The 20,098-nt window shown below is 50.9% G+C and overlaps 1 protein-coding gene across 1 annotated transcript; it reads left to right on the top strand.

Moving 5' to 3' along the window:
• Positions 1–6,484: 6,484 nt before the first annotated feature.
• Positions 6,485–15,405, top strand: ANKK1 (ankyrin repeat and kinase domain containing 1). Its single transcript, XM_009953884.2, has 8 exons — positions 6,485–6,672; positions 10,160–10,454; positions 10,875–11,026; positions 11,968–12,017; positions 12,115–12,270; positions 12,538–12,656; positions 13,645–13,690; positions 14,057–15,405. The coding sequence occupies exons 1-8, from the start codon at positions 6,485–6,487 to the stop codon at positions 15,403–15,405; spliced, it is 2,355 nt and encodes a 784-aa protein (XP_009952186.2).
• Positions 15,406–20,098: the final 4,693 nt, after the last annotated feature.

Here is a 20,098-nt window from a genome sequence, read left to right as displayed (position 1 = left end):
GTGAGTGTGGGAGGACAGCCGGGGGGGTCGGTGGTGCCGTGGGACGCTCCCTCCGGGGGTCGGGTGGTGCCGTGGGACGCTCCCTCCGAGAGTCGGGTGGTGCCGTGGGACGCTCCCTCCGGGGGTCGGTGGTGCCGTGGGACGCTCCCTCCGGGGGTCGGGTGGTGCCGTGGGACGCTCCCTCCGGGGGTCGGTGGTGCCGTGGGACGCTCCCTCCGGGGGTCGGTGGTGCCGTGGGACGCTCCCTCCGAGAGTCGGTAGTGCCTTGGGACGCTCCCTCCGGGGGTCGGGTGGTGCCGTGGGACGCTCCCTCCGGGGGTCGGTGGTGCCGTGGGACGCTCCCTCCGGGGGTCGGGTGGTGCCGTGGGACGCTCCCTCCGGGGGTCGGTGGTGCCGTGGGACGCTCCCTCCGGGGGTCGGGTGGTGCCGTGGGACGCTCTCTCCGGGGGTCGGTGGTGCCGTGGGACGCTCCCTCCGGGGTCTGGCGTCCCTCTCGGTCCTGACCGCATCCTGCTGCCGAGGAAGCAGCTGGTGGAGCAGACAGGAGGCATCCATCGTGTGGCACTGCGAGGCAAGAGCGAGCAAGAAGAGGAGCAGAGGAAGCCCGGGCGACCGAAGCAGAGGAAAGAGAAAGGCGCTCTGGGCAAAGGGGCCTCCCTGTCACCGGGGCTGTGGGCACATCAGAGCAATGCCAACACCTTAGTGCCCTGGCTGGCTTTGCACTGGGCGACCTCCCTGTAACCAGGGCTCGGGTCTTTGGCCTTTTGCCGTGTTGCCCAATAGTTTGGCTGCCCGGAGAGAGTGGCGACCCTGTAAGGAGGGTGAGAGCCACCGTCTCCGCACCCGGAGCGGGGGGGGGGGGGGGGGGGGGGGGAAGCTCCTGAAGACGCGGTGTTGTGCTGCAGCCAGGCCGGCCGGCCCGTAAGTGGGGCGCAGGCGGGAGCCTCGGGCTCCGTGGGGCTTGTTGGCAGTGCCGAGGCGAGGGGGACCGCCCTGTAAGCAGGGTTGTGCGCGTCCCCAGCGCTCGGCGGGAGGTGCTCGGAGGGACCCCCTGTAATCAGGCGGGTATCTCTGGCCCCGGCCTTTCAGAGGCGTGGGGCCGGGATGCGCGGGGCTGAGCACGCCCTGCCCTAGGTCTCTTTCTCTCTGCTCTCAGCCCCCGGAGCAGCTTGGGAGAAGGAGAGCCGTGGGGAAAGGCGGGAGGTGGGGGGGAAGGGGACTGTTCTGGGCATCAGGGACATGCCTGCAAGTGGGGCCCGGGTCCTGCCCGGGCGGCTCTGGCGCTGGGAATCCTTTTTGTGGCCTTGAGCCGGGCCATTGCTCTGGAAGAGGGGCTGGGGCCTTTGTTTTTTTTTTCTCCCACCGGGCACCATTGCGGGGAGAAGGGTGGGTCTAACGGGGCTGAGCCCGGGGGGGTAGACGGTGGCGGGGGGGTTAACGGTGGGAGGGGGGAAGGGCGGCTGGGGGGCGGGGGGCGCTGTGGGGACCTCCACCCGGGGGCTGGCGTCGTTTTCTCCTCCGGGCGGGGGAGCTGGTGCTTGACTGCGCCTTCGTTCCTTGTTAGCGGGTCCCGGAGAAGAAACACAGGGCATCATGTGGAACTGTGAGGCAAGAGCAACCGAGAGGAGGAGGGGTGGGCTGAGCAGGGGGAAGGCGCTTTGGGCAAAGGGGCCTCCTTGTCACCCGGGCTGCGGTCACACCAGACCATGGCCAGCACCTTTGATGCCCTGGCTGGCTTTGTGCTGGGCGACCCCCCCTGTAACCAGGGCTCGGGTCTTTGGCCTTTTGCCGTGTTGCCCAATAGTTTGGCTGCCCGGAGAGAGTGGCGACCCTGTAAGGAGGGTGAGAGCCACCGTCTCCGCACCCGACGGGGGAAATGGAGCTCTCTGGACCCCGAGCCCCCCCTGTAAGCAGGGGAGGGCCCTTTGGCCGGCCGCGGCGGCTTTCCGCCTGCTGGCGGCCTGGCCAGCGTGACCCCCGGGAGTCGGGGCGCGTCACTGCTTTTGCCCCTTGGCCACCCGTGAAGCCCCTTGGCGTGTTGAGGCCCCTGTGGCCTCCACGCAGCCCGGGGGGCAGGTCTGAGGCTCTCCTCTCCTGCTCGGGGGTAGGGATGGCTCCCCAGATTTTGGCTGCACAGAGCTTGCTCCCTCTTCTGGGAAGTTTTTGTGTGTCCTTGTCCTTGTCCTTGTCGTTATCCTTGTTGGTGTGAATGAGCTTGTCCTTTAGGCCTCTGTTAAAATTGCTGCAGCTTAGCTTAAACTTCCCAGGAGGGAAAGAGGGGCTCTGTGCAGTAACAGGGGGGTCCCCTCCGAGCAGCCCACGAGCGGAGGGAGCGCGCGGGCTTGCCCCTTCTTTCTAAGGACGGAGCGAAGCCGCTTAGTCGTCGTGCGGGCAAGGGGACCCGCCTGTAGCCAGGGCCGGGGTCTGCCTGCGTGGCTGCCTGTCCTGCTGGCGACCTGCCAGCGTGACAGCCCTGCAGTCGGGGCGTGTGTCACGAGCCGTGGAGCCCTCTGTCCCCCTGTGTCCCCAGGAGCAGCCCCAGGTCCCTGTAAGCAGGGCTGGGGAGGCTGCTTTAGGCAGCCAACAGGAACGAGCCCTCCCTCGCCCTTTTGAGGGTGCAGGTTGAGGAAGTGCTGTGCCGGAGGGCGCAGTCCCGCCTTTGGCGCGGCTTTTGGCTGGGGTGACCTCCCCGCAGCTGGGGTCGAGGTCGCTCCCTGGGCTCCTGAAGAGAAGAGGAGAGGTGGTGGTGTGCTGCAGCCAGGCCGGCCGGCCCGTAAGTGGGGCGCAGGCGGGAGCCTCGGGCTCCGTGGGGCTTGTTGGCAGTGCCGAGGCGAGGGGGACCGCCCTGTAAGCAGGGTTGTGCGCGTCCCCAGCGCTCGGCGGGAGGTGCTCGGAGGGACCCCCTGTAATCAGGCGGGTATCTCTGGCCCCGTGGGGCCAGGATGTGCGGGGCCGGGCGTGTGCCCCGGCCCCCCGGCCTTTGGCCGTGGAGCTCCTCTGCCTGGCTGTTGAGTCTCGTTCCTGTTGCTGTGGGGGAAGGCTGAGCTCTCTGGCCCCCCGGGTGTCGACCCGCCTGTACTCAGGGTCTGGGTCGGAGAGCCTTTGTGCTCCGCTGGCAGCCTGCGTGGGGTGACCGCCCCGTGAGCGGGCTCCACAGGGCTTGTTGGGAGTGTCGAGCTGAGGGGGACCGTCCTGTAAGCAGGGCTGTGCATGTCCCCAGCGCTCGGCAAGAGGTGCTGGGAGGGACCCCCTGTAGGCAGGTGGATGTCCCTGGCCCCAACCTTTCAGGGGCGAAAATTTGGAAGTCGTGTCTTCTTGACACAGAATTGGAATGTCTTCTGAAAGGGGAGGGAACGGCGCTGAGCCAAGTACCTCCCCCGGTGCCCTACAAACCATCCCAAAAGCACCGAGGATGCTCTTGTTTGACTGCAGCCCCGGTGACAGGGGAGTCCTTTTGCCCGGAGTGCCTTTCTTTTTCCCATCTTCGGCCCGCTGCTCCTCCTCTTGCTTGCTCTTGCCTCACAGTTCCGCACACGATGGATGCCGCTTCTTTCTTTCTTCTCTGGGAGCTGGTTCCCGGGAGGGAGGGAGCAGTCAGGTGCTGGCTCCCCCGCCCGGAGAACAGGGGGGCGCCGGCCCCCGGGGGGACCTCCCCGCAGCGCTTCCTGACTGCCGGCTGCTTTTCCCCCCTCTGCCCTCTGCTGCTCGGGGCTCAGTCATCTCAGACCCGCTTTTCTCCCTGTGTGGTGCCTTCAAGAGCAGAGGCCCCAGCTCTGCTTCCAGGGTGGTGGCCCAGTTCAGGGCAAGACAAGGGCTTCCCGGTGCCACGGCTGCTACCTGGGCCCTGCTCGTAGGAGCCTCCCCCATCCCCGGGATGGGCCCCTGCCCGCGTGCTTCTCTTTCTGCTCCCGGGGCCGAGAGCAGACAGGGAGGGGGCGAGGGCACGGCAGGGCAGGAGATTCAGGGTGGCAAGCAGCGCTTGCAGGCCCCAAGCGCCAGGCACTTTCCAGCCAGCTGCTCCCCAGTGAAGCGGCAGCTTCTCCCAAGCGATGAGGAACCCACCTTGGGGAGTTAGTTCTGCCCAAGCCCCCAGATCCTCCTGGGAAAAGCCCTGGCCAAAGTCACCGGCCGCCGCTGCCGATCCCCCTGCCTCCAGGGCAGAAAGCGCAGCCTGCGTGGGGCGACCGCCCCGTTAGCGGGGTGCGGGTCAGGGTGCCCCCGAGTCGGAGAGAAGGAGCCTGTAAGCCCCCTGTAAGCAGGGCTGTGCGGCCTCTGTGGGCGCCGCTTCCCGTGCCCGGCTCCCTTTGCCCAGGGTGCTCGCCTCCAGCACCGCCTGGAACGCCGGGGCGGCAGCGGTGGCGCCGGGGGATCACCGGAGCGCCAACTCGGTGAGAAAAGCCGATCTGCGAGGTTTTTTCCGGGGGGGGGGGGGGGGGGGGGTGTAGGTGTCACGTGTCAGTAGATAGGGGTGGGTGCGGGCCGGGCCGGGCCGGCGTCCCGCTGTCCTCCAGGCGGAGGAGCGGGGCCGTCTCAGTCCTGACCGCGTCCTCCGGCTTTCGCTGCAGCTGCTGCTGGAGAAGGACCGGCGGGGCAAGAGCGAGCGAGAGGAGGAGCGGCAGCGGACTGAAGAGGAGGCAGGAGGAAGGCCGTCGTGGGAAGGGGTTGTCCCTGTCCCCAAACGGCGTCTGCCCCCGCCCTTTTCCCAGCTCTGCAGGGCTGGGGGAACCCAATAAAACGCTTTCGCCAACCGTGTGCTCCCGTTCAGCTGCTTTCCGGCCCAGCTCTGCTTTAATTAATGCCAGCAAAATCAATAACTGCAGTGTTCCCGTTAGCTTCAGAGCAGCACCACAAGCCTGTGCCTTAGGAAATTCAAAATAAAGTGTGACAATTGTGAACGCATGAGTTCGAGCGCTACTTTTGCCCCAGTTTGGGGCAAAAGCCAGAAAGGTTCATTTCAATAAACTAAGTTGCTGTTGTCAATGAAAGTGTGAATGATTGGCCTGACTTCCTCAGTTCTTACGTTTTCATTTTAATGCTCTTAAAATTGAGACAGATCCTGAAGCGTACCTGAGCTAATTGCTAAGAAACGCAGCATGCCTGTAAGTAACCCCTGTGGAGGAAGTGAGGCAGCAGCAGCGGAGCAGAACCCTGTTGTCCTTGTCCCAGCTCTGAAGTGGTGTTGGCAGATGGGTGCCGGCAAGCGGGAGTGGAGGTGGCCAGGGGTGGTACCTGGGCCGGAAGCATCACAGTTGGTGGGAACTCTTAGGGAGTGGCAGGGAATGAGCAAAAATCACATGTTGGATTCTAACGCTTTTTTTTTCCCTAAAAGGCTGCAAAGCCTGGCTTGCTTTTTTCCTTCTTTCTCGGCTTTTTTCCTTTTTCCTTCTTTCCCTAAAGCCTTGCAGTTGGGAGCGATGGGCCGTTGCCAGAGTACCTCGTGTCAAATGCAACAGAGGAGCAGCTTGCGCTTCCACCTGGATCAGTCTTCTTCCAAGTATTTCTCCAGACCTGATACGTAGCTAGACATTCCAGGTCAAGACTCAATGACAATTTGGCATCAAAAATAGTAATTATTACTCGTTTTGCAGTAGTGCCGAGGAAACCAGCATCACGTTGTATTTGACATTGACTTACCTACAGAGATAGTCCCTGTGCTAAGTCGTTGAAGACGTGTATGCACAGGCCCCAGACGGGTGTCGTTAAACCCTTTCTGCAGCTGGGCCGTCAAGGCATAAAGCAGCTACGAGCATGCGTGATGTTACTGGTGCTCACATGGTCACGGTTAAACTGCTCAGACCAGCTCCTCAGTATTCTCTTGTGTCTTCAAATGCCCCTTGCAGGCATCTGGTGGCATATTTATCCCTGAGGTAACCACTCTGGCTCACCGCGTTTGTCGTCTTTCTGCTTATGTGTATTTCTCAGGTTCAAGTGCTCATCTCCGCCACGCACTAGTTCTGGGGCCTTCTGTGTTTGTTTTCTTTCTCTTGTGCTTCCCGCTTTCCATCTCACATGCAATGCTGCACAGGAGCTTGTGGCTTTCTCTCTGGGTAAGGCCTTCCTTCCCTGTCCGCCTCCCTTTCACTCGGCGCACACTGGTGCCTCAGGTGAGGAATCCCACCTTCAGCACAGTGCAGTCGCTGAAGGTTTTTTGCATTGTGCTGCTTTCCATCTTGTATTCTCTCAGCTTTTGCCCACCCCGTGCTCGACACGAGAGAGCAGGGCAGCCTCACGGAAATGTAGGCATGTGCCCAGCCTGGCCAAGCTCTGCGCTGTAGCCTGGCATGAGTGCCTGGAATTAAGTAATGCAGCTCCTCTGCATACCAAATGAGAGGGACGCTTAGGATCCGCCTCTTGCCAGTAAGTAGCACGGCTCATCTCAGGTAACTCCCTACCTCCCTATGCAAGTCAGAAGCAGGAAGAGCTCCTTTCTTCTTCTCTGATACCGCCTGAGCAGGAGGCTGACAGCCAGGCTGCCTCTTCTGTCATGACTTCAGAGAGAGACCGGCAACTGGGCAGCTTAACTGTCTTTAATAAGGAGGATTTTGAAGAAGACTGGGTCAAAGTGGCCAGCGGAGGCTTTGGGCATGTGTACCAAGTCAAGCACAAGAGGTGGAGAACAGTTTATGCAGTGAAATGCTCTCCGTACCTGCTGCAGGACTCCAGCGTGGAGAGGTAACTGTGCAGTCTCTTCTAGCTCGGCAGGTCAAACTGTCCCTTAGAGCCTTCTCTGGTGATTTGGTGCTAAAACTGTGAAGGAAATGTTCGCATGGCTGGCTGCTTCTCCCTCAGGAGTGAGATTTTGGTACCTGAAGGGAGTGGAAAGAACACTAGTGATCTGGAGTTCTGCCTCTCTTTCTCTCTTACGTGTCTATGTGCATGTGCAAGTGGGAAAGGAACACTTAATCAGGATGATTAGCTTTGAAATCTGGAGGCTGAAGTAAGCATCTTAAACTAAACAAGGGGACATGAATAAAAGCAGCCTAATTACTTATTTGCAGCTTTCACTGGACATTGGGACTAATGGGTATCTTTTAAACAAAATTAGTTGTTAAAATCACCAGGGTTAAAGCTGAGGGACAGAATTTTCGGCTGCTTTTGCTGGGCTCGCAAAGCTCTCTGCTCCCTCACTTGTCTTACCCTCCAGACATGCTCTTTTCTCTTGATGGTGCACCTGAACCTTCAGTTTACTTGTTGCTCTGTCCCTCACATGCAGAGACCCTTCCGCTGACTGCCTTGGGTCTGGGGATAGAAAAAGGCCAGGTAATTGCAACCCCCGCCGATACCACATACAATACAGGCGGTCCTGATGAAAAAGCAACCGAGTCAATGAAGTTAGTTATTCTAAAATTTCATTGCGTTCAAGTTGGAAGGATCCTACCTGGTTAAAAATCACATGCCTGTACGACTTTTCTTGTCATGTTACTGACAACAATTGAGATGGTTCAATTCAATATGAGCAGCGACTGTCCTGTAGTTTGCACTGCTTTTGCTCTTCAGAAGTTACATTTGCATTTCATTCTCTTTGGGGGAAAAAAAAAAAAAAAAGAGCCAAGTTAATCAGTTTTACTTCTGCGTGTATCAATTCTAGTAAATTTAATCATATGTCTTTCACGGACTATCTCAACAACTCCTAGTGTATACTCCAGAAGAATGGTGAACAGAAATGTTCATTAATTCTTTTTAAAAAAACCTACGTCTGCAATCACCAAGATTTAAAAGACTAATCTGAATTTGGGAAGAACATCTAACAACATGTGCCTTTAATAGTTACTGTACCGGTGTCCTAGGGACTGAAGTTATACTATTTTGTTATTAAAACAACTTTGCACTCCAATGTAGTGTTCTAAAAGGCTTTCCTACCCCTTACATATGTCCAACCAGCCTTGAGGCTGCTCTGGTTTATATTATACCTCTCAGTAACCCCTGTGAGTTCTGGATTAGGAGGCCGGACCGTGCTGTCCTGCACTATGGCTGTGCCAAAAATCCTTCCTTTCCGTGGGGGTTGTAAGAAGGCCAGCATTGGTCCTGTAGTCCTGTGCATCTGGAGGGTATTGTTCCGTAGCAGTTTCTACTTGCTTTAGGTTTCCCCATTTGGGAGAGGCAGACCTTCAGTGTGCAGTTTGTTTAATGCACACGTACCCACAGAGAACATCTTTGAGTGCATGGCATGTGAATCTGTCGTGAGCCTTCTCATGTGTGTCATAAAATGGGTCTGGTTTATCCATCAGCACTAAGTACAAACCCCAAATGCAAAACTGAAAGTTTCCAGGCCGCTCAGTGGTTTGGAAAAAAAGGTAAGAGCAGCACAGTTGTCTGGGAAGGGGCGCAAAGAAGGAGCATTTGAAAGTCCTTAGCACTCCCGTCTTGTGGGCTTGCAAAAACAATGTGTCTTGTTAGTAGCTGGGAATGAAGACAATAGTGTGGTGACTTCCATCTGCTCACATTGCTGATGCATAACCAACCGCTTCGCACTGTTCCTTCAAAATGATGGGGCAAACTGACAGCAAGTTTATTAACCTGGGATGGTTTTGCTTGTCAGGAGAATACAGGAGATGGCTTTTGTGGGATGATGGAAGACATCCCTGTGGGTACATGAAAGCAAGGAGGGGAGGTGCTCAGTGAATAGCACTGAAGCTATCTATCACCTGAGAGAAAGAAAAGGTGGCTGGAACATGGCTCTTGCCTCAACTTCTGTCAGCTGCAAAGGCTCATCGTTCGCAGGTCTGTTGAGGCTGAGGAGAGAAAAAAAAATCGCAGGGAACTCGCAGAAAAAGAAAATACACGCACAGATGCATTTACAGTATTTCCCAGAGGGATGAAACGCTCAGATTCTTATATGGGAATCACTTTGGGTATCTTCTTTTTCTCCCTTACAAGCCTCATTTCTTGGGGGTCCCTCTGCTTGTCCGACATCCACCTTCTTGCTGTACCTTCGCACGTGTCTGTGCCAATGGTGCAAATGCCTCCTCCTGGGCTAACCTGACTCCCTCTGTTACTCTCCACAACGCTGGTCTGCCACAGCATCCAGCCTAACCCTCTGTGCAGGTCAGCTCTCGCCAGCCCCTGGGGTGCCTGGGAGGGGAGGCAGACAGGGGCCGTGCCCCGTGATTCTGTCCCAGGAAGGGACCCAGAAATCACAGAATTCTCTTCTTTCTCCACGTCCGTCATTTTCCTGGGAGAGAGAAGAATCTTTCTGCAACCCTCTGTGTTGTGTCTTCCTGCGCTAAGCCTTTCTCCCACAGCAGGAAAGGCAATACCTGAGATTCCTCAATACAGAGGTATGTTTGACTGTGGGGAGCCTGCTAGAGGAAGTCTGGCAGAAGGATTTGCCTAGATGAACTATGTTTAGAGCTATTAGTGGCCTGGCATAATGCTGTTGCAAGCTCAGATTCATTCCCAGGGTGTGCTTTTTAAATGCAGTTTTGGCAGTTTACTGCTTGGCTGCTGTCGGCATGCTCTGGGCACCCCAACTCGTTCAGCAGGTTGGGAAATACAAAGATTTGGTAAAACAGGTCTGCCAAAACTGGCAACAATGGACAGACATGTCTAGACTCCCCATGGGACCAGGTTCACAATGCTTATAGACAGAAAGCTGCCGGTGAAGGCATAGGTATGGCCAAGGCATGCCCTCTGGCCATGCACGCCTCCATATACTCAAGCTCAGCAGGTTAGCGTGTTCTTGGACCACAGCTGCTTGCAAACAGTGTACAGGCTGTCACTGAGACTGCCCTGGGGACATGTGGCCTATGAAAAAGGCAGGGTTCATGCTGTGCCAGGTCCCGACATCGTGCTTTCAGGGAAGCATCACTTGAGAATTTCATCACAGTGTAAAAACAAGGATGTGGGCGAGGCTTTCTGTCATCACTGAAGGTCTTCTGAGAGCTGGACCAAGATGGACGTTTTGAGCTCTTTCTCTAGGAGCCTGGTGGTTGAATTTGCCCAAACAATCCTTGGCTCATTTTTGTATGTTAGGTCTTAGTCCGCAGAAGATGATGACGCGGCTGCATTATCACTGATTCGAGGGGCAAATTGGAATGAATCTTTTTGGGGTAGCAGGGCTGCTTGGAAAGGCTGGATATCACTGAGCTACTATACAGTAACTTAGCCTGTGAAACGACTGATACCATTTCTTGGTTCCACTTTTTTTTATTTTTTCCAGGACTAGTATGAACTGTCTAATGGAAGAGGCAACCAAGATGGAAAAAATCAAATTCCAGCACATTGTCACTATCTATGGGGTCTGCAACAGCCCTTTGGGGATAGTGATGGAATATATGGCGAGAGGGTCCTTGGAGAAAATTCTTCCCACTCACAAAATGTCATGGCAGCTCAAATTCCGGGTTATCCATGAAATGGGCTTGGCTATGAATTTCCTGCATAGCATGACACCTCCGTTGCTGCACCTAGATCTAAAACCAGGGAACATTCTCCTAGATGGGAATATGCACGTCAAGGTATGACCTTATTTCTGCGTTTGCAGGGACGGGTTATTCCTCAAATAGGGAGAAGGTTATTTTTGCTAAGTGAGTCCAGAATCCTAGTAAGTTAGGTTCTTCAGGAGTGCTCAATGAAAGATTCACCAGTGGGGTTTTTAAGAAGCAGCTGATAAACAAATTGCATGGTATTCTCAAGATCGTACAGTTAATCTGTGCCAGAACTGGGAACTTAAGGCTCCAACTTAAGAGGAAATGCTGATCTGCTGGACTCAGTGAAAAGCACTGACTACAATTTTTTTTCGGGGTTTTATCAATTTTCAGCTGCTAGGCACCCCCTCATATCCCTAATCGTGAAGGATGGAGGTATCTCCCAGCTAACAGAAGGAGGGGTGAGACTGTGAGCACTATGCGGGAAGCTTTCCTTTTTTCTGCTTGCAGATCTCGGACTTCGGGCTATCAAAATGGATGGAGCGGTCTAGCCGAATGCAGTATATTGAAAGCTCTGCTTTGAGAGGCACTTTGAGCTACATCCCCCCCGAAATGTTTCTCCAGAACAGCAAGCCCCCAGGAATCAAATATGATGTGTACAGGTAAGGGCTGCCTTTCTATCCAGGGATCGCACAGGGTTGCCACCCCTAGCTCTAACACAGAGCAAGAGAGACTGGCACATTGCTGCTTTTTGTTTATATTCTGGCTCTGCCTTGCATAATGTCCTTGGTGGGGAACACACTGGGAGTGAGATGTGGTAACTCCAACTTCCGTGGTAGAGAGGAAGGGGGAGTTTATCTGTGGATAACCATCTATCTATGATTGTATAGTCTCTTACCAGATGCACCTCTGTGCAGCTCTGATCCCCTGTGACCTGCAGACTGTATTGCTTTAGGTTCCATCATACCCAGTTAGGTTGCTGGAAGTTATTCTAGAAAAGGACTAAGATTAGAGCACAGAACAGAGTGCCTGCTCTTTCACAGCAGTTGCTGCTCAGATTTAGTTTGATTTAAAAACAGCTGCAATATTTCTTGTCAACTTTGGTATTCAGCTTCGTTTTGGTCAGTAACAGGTAGAGAAAAGATTTCAACTTTACTTTTTTCCTTTGGCCAAAGTGCTTTGCAGCCCACCTGCACAAGCTAAACGTACATGTTCTGGAAATTTGTCAGCTCCTTAGCCACTACACTACACAGTAACCCAAGACAAGAAGTAAAGGAGAATTAGCACGGTCACATGAACTTTCAGTATTCAGTATTCAAGTATTCTAAAACCCAATGTGAGCGAAGTGAAGTGAAAAAAAGGCACCGAGACCCCGAGTTTCACAGGGAATCACTCATTCACTACACCAACCCTTTTCGCTGAGGTGTCAGATGTATGTGATGATTCATAAGAACCTGTCCTTTTGGTGTGGGGGATGAAATCCTTCCATCCTGAAGAAGTTCTTTCCTAATTTTCCCATTTCTCAAGAAGATGAAAGCAATAAGGGAATGTTATGTTTGTGTACATATGGGAGTGATTGCTCATGATCTCTCATTGCCTGCAGCTTTGGAATTGTCATTTGGGAGGTACTTATGCAGAAGAAACCTTATGCAGGTAAATATGAATGCTTCTTACATGCACTGCACTGATTAAATATTTGTTACGGCCATCTTCACAGAGGAAAAGCCCAGTGCTTGTTGCTCTTTTTCAGGAGCCAACATGATGGCTATTATAGTCAAGGTTGCAGCAGGAAAAAGGCCCTGCCTAGAACCCATCAGCGATGACTGGCCAGGGGAATGCCAGCAGATGGTGGACTTGATGAAGAGGTGTTGGGACCAAGACCCTAAGCAAAGGCCAAGCTTTACAGGTGTAGTAGCTGGTGGCGATATGGACTAGCCAAGGGTCCACGGAGGGATGAGCATGGGGGATGAGCTTGTGCATAGCTCTTGGCCAGTTAGATTGCCTGTTGCCTTGGCAATGCTTGGTACACGTTTGCCATCCACGCATCCTCTTTCTCCCTCTTTCCTTCCTCCCCGTGTGGAGGATACGTGGAAGACTTCCACAACCTTGGCTACTGACTAAGTTCTGAGCATCTGGGTGGTCTGCACAGCTAACAGTCTTTTTGCTCTGGTAGATATCCCTGTAGAAACAGACATGCTGCTGTCCCTGATACAAAGCCTTGTAGTAGATCCAGAAAATGAGCGTCTTGTTAGGAAGATGTCCCACAAGCCTGCCATCTCTGGGAACCAGCAGGTGAGGAAGGCTTCCCAGTACCACTCAGGAAATTCCAGAATCCTTTTTCCTGTTCTTACTGGTTCTTGAGTGTGTGTTTCCTCTCTCATCACTGTTTATCATCAGACAAGGGCACCTCAGCGACCTTTGCGCAGTGTGTTTGCATAGGTTGTACATCTGTAATTAATTTATGGGGATAGGAAACTTGCAAATAAATTTAGCAAGCTGACTAGTGTGCTAAACGATAGACAGTCTGAGAGGAAGATCCTTCTTTCTACCTGCTCAGGTGAAGTGGGTTTATCATGTAGGCCTCAGTCATTAAAAGAAGCTCAAGCAGACACAGAATCGTGGGGGTTCTGCTCGTGGCACTGGCGTATGTGCCCACATGACAATTTTCCAGCTCCATGAAAGGGAGGACGTTCCAGTTGAAACAACTCTCATGGAAGGAAAAAAAAAAAAAAGGTTTAAATCCCTGTGTTTCTCTGACTAAGAAAGGTTTCAGGATAGTCACAATTTTAGGCCAGCTACTAGAGTGTAATTGTGCCTAGAAGTCAACTTCGTGTACGGAGAAGCGACAGTTGAGAACTATTGCTATTTTGAGGTTTTGCCTAGTTGTGCAGTCAGCAAGAAACAAGATGCCTGAGTATAGAGGATTGAGGAGGTGGGGGTGTTAGGGTGCCCTATACAACAAAGAAAATTACTAGCTGGGATGCTGCCGTGGGCATGTGCTGCAGTAAGGAAGTAGAATATATGTCTGTTTGGGAGCAAATGAGTAAGAGGAGGAAAATCTCATTGATATCCAGAGACTATTTTCAGGCTCCCACATTCCTGTTACTGTCATGATTTGCTCTGCTGAGTTTTGAATTCAGTCACAGGATTGGATCAAAACCACTCAAATAATATACAAGATTTCAGAGCAGCAGCAAAGATGAACTGTGTGCAAACATTGTAGAATGCAAATAAGCAACTTTGTCTTACGGCTTTTTCTTTTCCCCTTCCTGAAAACGAGAGTGGCAAAGAAGAATTCACCTTCCCTCGAGACACCAGAAGTGGTGGTAAGTAGGGGATGTTTGTAAATCAAAAATAAAGAAGGGGAAACCTACAAAACCCAGCCTATTTCCTCTCTCTCCAGTGATAAGGATGTGGCTCAAGAAGTCTTCCATGTGGGTGACTTTAAGGAAAGTGAACCGTACAGGAAACAGCAGATAGAGTTCCCATGAGGGAGAAGCCAGAATTCTCACTGCTTTCTAAGAGACTGCATGTAACGGTCTTGCCTCATTTCATATTCCCTGTCTTTAAAAAGACTTTGATTTCCTTTCATACGACAAAGATTCACATGCTCTCTCTCCCGTCTTGAGGCACACCAAGCTATTTCACTTGGTCTTACTTTCTTCTTCCTGTTTTGTTTCCCCTGCCTTTAGAAACGGCTAATCAGGAGGTTCGTATCCCACCTTCTTACAGTGAGGCTGAAAGTCCAGAGGACATCCTGTCTGAGGAAATCGGTAGAGTGCATGAAAATGGCCTCACGTTACTTCACCTCATGGTGATCCAGGGAAACGTGGAAAAGGTGAAGTTTCTCCTGAGCTGCAAAGCCAACGTGAACAGCCAGGTAGCCTGTGGCTACACCCCCCTCATCATGGCTGTTCAGAAGAGGTCGCCAGAGATCTGCTCGGTTCTGATAGAGCATGATGCGGACATCAATATGCCTGACGATGATGGCTGGACACCTCTCCACTTCGCTGCTCAGAATGGGGATGACAGAATTGTACGGCTCTTGCTGGACCACCAGGCACAGGTAAATGCTCAAGAACATGACGGGTGGACCCCTCTGCACTTGGCATCACAGAACAACTTTGAGAACGTGGCCCGAGTACTGCTATCTCGCCAGGCTGACTCCAACACCCAGGAGGTGGATGGAAAAACTGCCCTCCATGTGGCCGCTTGCTTTGGACATGTCAGCTTGGTGAAACTGCTTGCCAGTCAAGGAGCCGACCTGGAGAAAAAGCAGAAGAACCATAGAACCCCACTTCATGTTGCTGTGGAGAGGGGGAAGTTCAGAGTGGTCCATTATTTGCTGAAGAATGGGACCTCTGTCAACAGCCTGGATCAAAATCATTACAGCGCCCTGCACCTGGCTGTGGTGAGGGGGAAGTATCTCATCTGTGAGAAACTCATCAAGTACGGAGCCAACGTGGAACTGAGGACAGACAAAGGTTGGACTCCCCTGCACCTGGCTTCTTTCAAAGGACACATTGAAATCATCCACCTGCTAAAAGATAGCCACGCCAAACTGAATGCCAAAGGAAGCATGGACTGGACCCCACTTCACTTGGCTACTCGCTACAGCGATGAGCCGGTAGTCTGTGAGCTATTGAGATGTGGGGCAGATCCCAACATCGCTGAGAAGTCAGAGTGGGCCCCTCTCCATTTTGCAGTCCAGCGGGGCTCCTTTTTGACCGTTATCAATCTTCTGGAGTGCAAGGCAGATGTCAATGCGAAGAACAAAGTGGGTTGGACACCCTTGCACCTTGCTGTCCTCAAGGGCAATATGGCCATTATAAAGACCTTGATTAAGGCTGGCGCTCTGCTTGACGTGGAAGATATCACTGGCTGTACAGCCCTCCAGTTGGCCATCAGACATCAGAGAGAAAACATCATTACACTGCTTCAAGGCCAGGACTCGGTGATGAATAAGTCGGGGAATAGAACTCTGGTGAATGATGCTACGATTTCAAGACCCAAATTTGTTCCAGGAAGGACAGATTTGTAGCTTCATCAAGTCTGGCACTTATGACTTGAGTTTTCCAGTTCCAATTACTATGCCTTAAACCACCATATCCTATCGCCTGGTGATTACAGGAAAATACTTTTTTTTTTTTTTTTCTTGATGGAACTTTCTAAGCATGAACACTAAAAAAGTAAAAGAAAATGCAGTTGCAGAAGGAAGCTGAGAAGTTATTTTCCAGAGTCTGACCAAGATTGTAGAACATTTTGGCTTGGTGATGCTGGCTTTAGGCAATGCTTTCCTGTTTTGATACTTACTGTGCAGGGCTGGAAATGGATATATGTAGTCCCTTTTCATACAGGCAGTGCTGAAACTGTGCACAGCACACATCTTCCGTATACACATCTCTCACAGATTTTATTGCTTTTATTCCATGCTTTCCTACAGAGCAAGTTGGTGTAAAATGGCCTTGGCACAGGTGGGAATTGAATCATGAGATTCTCACCTGCTGCTGGAAACAGACACTAAGCATATGGTACGACAACGTGTCAGATTTTCTGACATCTCATTTTTGTAACAAGAATAAAATAAAACAAAGAAGGAAGAAAAATCATTAGTAGAAAGTATTTAAATGAATGCAACACAGAAAAAAAAATTCCAGAATAATTCCACTCCATCCCTTCAGAAAAAGAGAGCCAAGAGCTTTTTCCCTAAGCATTCAAACTACTCGTTGACCGCCTCCACACTTCAGACTTTAAACACTGAGGCTGTCAGTAGAAAGATGGCTCTAAGGATAAGTGAAAATGTGAGTGTAGTTCTGAATCCTGTTCCCTGCCATGAGGGCTACTAATAACCTCGAGTCTTAACTACAAAATGCTGCTGTGGGAGTTTCATAGACCGATTGAAAGAGCTCCTACTTGGAAAAGCAGTATCTGATTTGGGTTACTCCAAATTCTCACAGCCTTTTTATTTTTTATTTTTTTTTAAGAGCACTGAGCAGCTGGGAAAGTTAGCAGGTACTTAACTGTGGAAAGGGACAGGTGGGGTTAGCTGTAGGTATTAGCTTAAAAGGCTAGTGTTGAAGAGCATTCACGTAGTCTTGGGGGGGGGGGGGGGGGGTGTCCTCTGGGAAGCTGTGCCTAAGGTGTTGAATTCAGTTGCCTGCATTCAATCTTTTCTGCTGAAAATATGCTTCTGTGGATGAGTAGAACAGGCTTTATGACAAATGCATCCTGTTTTTATGTCTGGCCCTATTTGTGGGGGTTATTTTTAGAGATGAAAAATCAGGGGATTTGCTCAATAGTAGGTTAGATCACTCAGTATGCTGGCTGGAGAGCAAAGGACACTTTTTAGCCCCAAAGAAGAAGTTATCCTAGAGCTTGATGGCTTCTCTGGAGAACATGCAGTCTTCATGGATTTGATCTTTTGTCACAGTAAGTAGCACTTTTGTGCAGCTTTTTATAATCCGTAACTTGCTAAGCTCTTCCAAAACATGCCTGGGGGTGATGCCTTTCTTTCGTCATTTTAGCTAGAAGGATGCTGCCATGAAAACAAATAATCTACAGCTCTGCAGGGGAGAAGATGCCTTTTTCCTGATGGTCGTTATTAGCTGGCAGTTGCTACTTTAGCAAGTGTTGCTTTTTATCCTTTATAGATGGAAAAATAGGAAAGCCTATTTGTGCATGCAGCACACTTCAGGTCCTAGCAAGCATGCCAAAGCAAATACTGCAACATGTAATTTCCTTCCTATGGTGAGAGAAGGGTAGGCTCCAGACAAATAGGCTTACTAGGTCTGAACAGACAGCTGTTAAAGCTCCAGTAGCTGTGCTTGGGCTGAAAAGAAATGTAACTGTGCTGGAGACTGTCTCCTCTAGCTGAACATTGGTAATTGTTTGCTCTGCTGGTATTCCCGTGTCACCTTGAGTGCTTACCGTCATTCAGAAACACTGTACCGATTCTTCACCTCGTGTGAGCAAGGGTGAATGGCATGCGAAAGGGAGTTCCTTTTTGGCTCTGGCCAACCACTACAATTGCTCTAGTACACAGAGGTTCTGTTTGGTGGCTTCCTCTAGGCTTGGTGTGCCTGAGAAATGCTTTTTGTCCAGGAAAAGCTGGCAGTTGTTTGATGAAGACAGAGCAGAACATCAGGTTTAAAATGCTCTGTGAGAACTAAGCTATATTGTGATGTGTGAGTCATAACTATATTTCATTATTTGATACAGCCTGCTTTGCCTTAAATTAGTTTTAACCCACTGAAGCTCTCTGGACTACGCCAAATAAAAGATCAGGAGGGATGATTGTAGCGACAGTGCCTGCTATTAAAGATCTCTTAGTCCCTTCTCATGTATTTATTTTCCTTTTGACATTTGACCAATGGAACATGTCATGGGGACATTATTATCAACTGGGTAGAGGTGGGGGCAGCCTGCATCCCCAAGGGCAGGCTATGGGCCGTTTTTCTGTGGGAGAGACTGGAGCAGCCGCAGCTCTGGAGAACAGCAGGTGCGGGAGCAAGGTGCTTTCCTGAACCACAAAGGCAGGAAGCTGCCTGGTTTGCTCTCCCCTCCTATTGCAGGGCACAGAAGTCTTTGGCTTCCAGACTTGCCGCCTCCTTGCACGGCGGTGTCCAGTACCCTGCCTTGCACATGGAATACAGTTAGTGTCTGTGCCACACGGCCTTGCAATGCTCTGCCTTCAGATCTTGAAGGAAACCTTCCAAATGTTTTGTGTGCCAAAAAGGTTTTCTTCTGGCTGTGCACAAGAGGTTAACTTTATTGCATTGTGAAGGGATAGAGTTGATGTTGTTTTCAGTTGAACCGTTTTCTATGGGGAAATGGATGATGTTACTTATGGAAAAAGCCAAAGTGATTCACGAAGTGCTGCCTGGTAACATCCCAAATCTTGAAAAGGTTAAAAAGCCCAACCTCTAGTAACTTCACTTTCATTTTTACATTAACTTAAAATATTAATGTGTAATATATTTGAATTCTGTCTTTCGTGATGTGTTGACATGAAAGCAAAACCTTTAGATATTATTTAAAAATGGGTTATATTAAAATGATTCATTTTTAGCATTTGTCATTGGTGAAGCAAAGAACTGTGCAGGTTATTAATTGAAATGCTGGCGAGGTTTTGTTTTGCAGGGAGGTATGCTTTTTTTTTTTTTCCAACAAGAACAAGCTTGAGGTATTTGGAAATTCCTCAAGAATGGAAATAGTATTTGCCTACCTGCTTATGCTGTCTACCTTCCAGAGTCAAGTTTTCAAATGGATGAAGGAGGAAAGGGAATGTAGAGGGTGGGATTAGAGGCTGCTGTGACTGAGATGGAACTGTGTAGCTTGCACCCATCATACAATATGGAGTGAACTCTCCATCACCTGTGCTATTATCTCTTTACACAAGGTGTCTCTTGGGGAAATACAACTGGGGAAAGAAAGGAAGAACAGTAATGTAAAGACTGCATGCACACAAACTGGATTATTTCAGATGACTTCCCAGTTTAGTTCTCGTTCACGGATGATGCTCACTTTTGTAAGAATGGAGCGCAACGCACAGAGAGAGCATCTGCAGAATTGCCCCTCAGATGATGGGGCGATGTCGCTTGCTCAATACAGTCCCCATTCTTTTTTTAGCCATTACAGTATTTCCCTGCCAAAGAGCTAAAGCCATCTGTTTAGCTTTGAAGCCTAGCTCTGAAATCCAGAGCCGTTTCCCAGTGTTGGCTGCTAAATGTGCCCTGTCTTCAGTCCAGGGCATGGACCCAGGCAGTGTTTTGAAAGAGGCTGTTCTGCTGCTAGTGCTTTTTCTTACTCGTTAGTTGAAGTGGAAGAGAGGGAGGATAATGACATCTTTTGCATTAAGTTGGTCGCCAAGGAATTGAGAGAAGGCAGCTAATTGAAGACTAAATGCCAAGGTCCCAAGTGACTCTCACAATGCCACCCTCCTCCAATAGACCTTTCACACACAGAGATGGCTGGGTGGGATTATCAATTTCTCATTAGTCAGGGAAAGCCTGCAATTTAATGCACTGAAACTAGTCACAATTGTTGAGGTCTGTGAAATGATACAGTTCTGTCTGCCCTCTGTGCTTCTCGGTGCCTTTGATATGACATTCAAGATGGTTTTATTACTTATATCATGCCTATAGCAGGACTGCGGCTAGTATCTTCTATTCCTCATGGGTTTGTGTCTCAGGAGAATGAGAAAAACAACGCCTTTGCAGACATCTTGCTGATGTTATAGTTACCTTCTTGGATTCTGCGTCATGCCAAAAGAAAATTTCATTACACGTCATCAACAATGGCAAAAATTGGAATGAAAGTCTGGCTAACAACCACCCATACACGTGTTCTGGGGGAGGGTTCCTTCATAGTAACACTTGCAATGGAAATAGTTAAACTTTGCTCCCATAACAGTGTCCTTCACACTTGCACATTCTGATGGGGTGCCCTAGCTTCATTATTTAACAGGAGTATTTTGAAGCAAGTACATTTTTTCTTTGCTTAACTGCAATTGGGCAGCAGCGAGCTGCCTCTAAAGCTCTCCAGAGAGTGCTCAGGGTTGCACAGCGAGCATCCTTTCCCTTAAGTTCAGGACAAGGGGGAGCCTAGGAGATTGGTGGCCCAGCCAGCCTCATAGCTATCAGGCATCTGCTGGGAGGCTCGCAGGATGTGGCAGGCAGGAGAAACTACAGACCTGTGCTCGAGGGGGAGAGAGAGAAAAGGGCAAAGCTGCTGAA

The sequence above is a fragment of the Leptosomus discolor genome, chromosome 22 (assembly GCF_034619465.1).
Source record: "Leptosomus discolor isolate bLepDis1 chromosome 22, bLepDis1.hap2, whole genome shotgun sequence".
In the NCBI taxonomy this organism is placed as follows: domain Eukaryota; kingdom Metazoa; phylum Chordata; class Aves; order Leptosomiformes; family Leptosomidae; genus Leptosomus; species Leptosomus discolor.
This window is presented reverse-complemented; position numbering and strand designations above follow the sequence as displayed.

Excerpts from the sequence above, each read along its gene's own strand:
- ANKK1 (XM_009953884.2), top strand. The coding sequence starts at position 6,485 with ATGACTTCAGAGAGAGACCGGCAACTGGGCAGCTTAACTGTCTTTAAT. Across the intron at positions 10,455-10,874 it reads ATGGGAATATGCACGTCAAG|ATCTCGGACTTCGGGCTATC; the intron begins GTATGACCTTAT and ends TTCTGCTTGCAG. Across the intron at positions 12,657-13,644 it reads CCATCTCTGGGAACCAGCAG|AGTGGCAAAGAAGAATTCAC; the intron begins GTGAGGAAGGCT and ends CCTGAAAACGAG.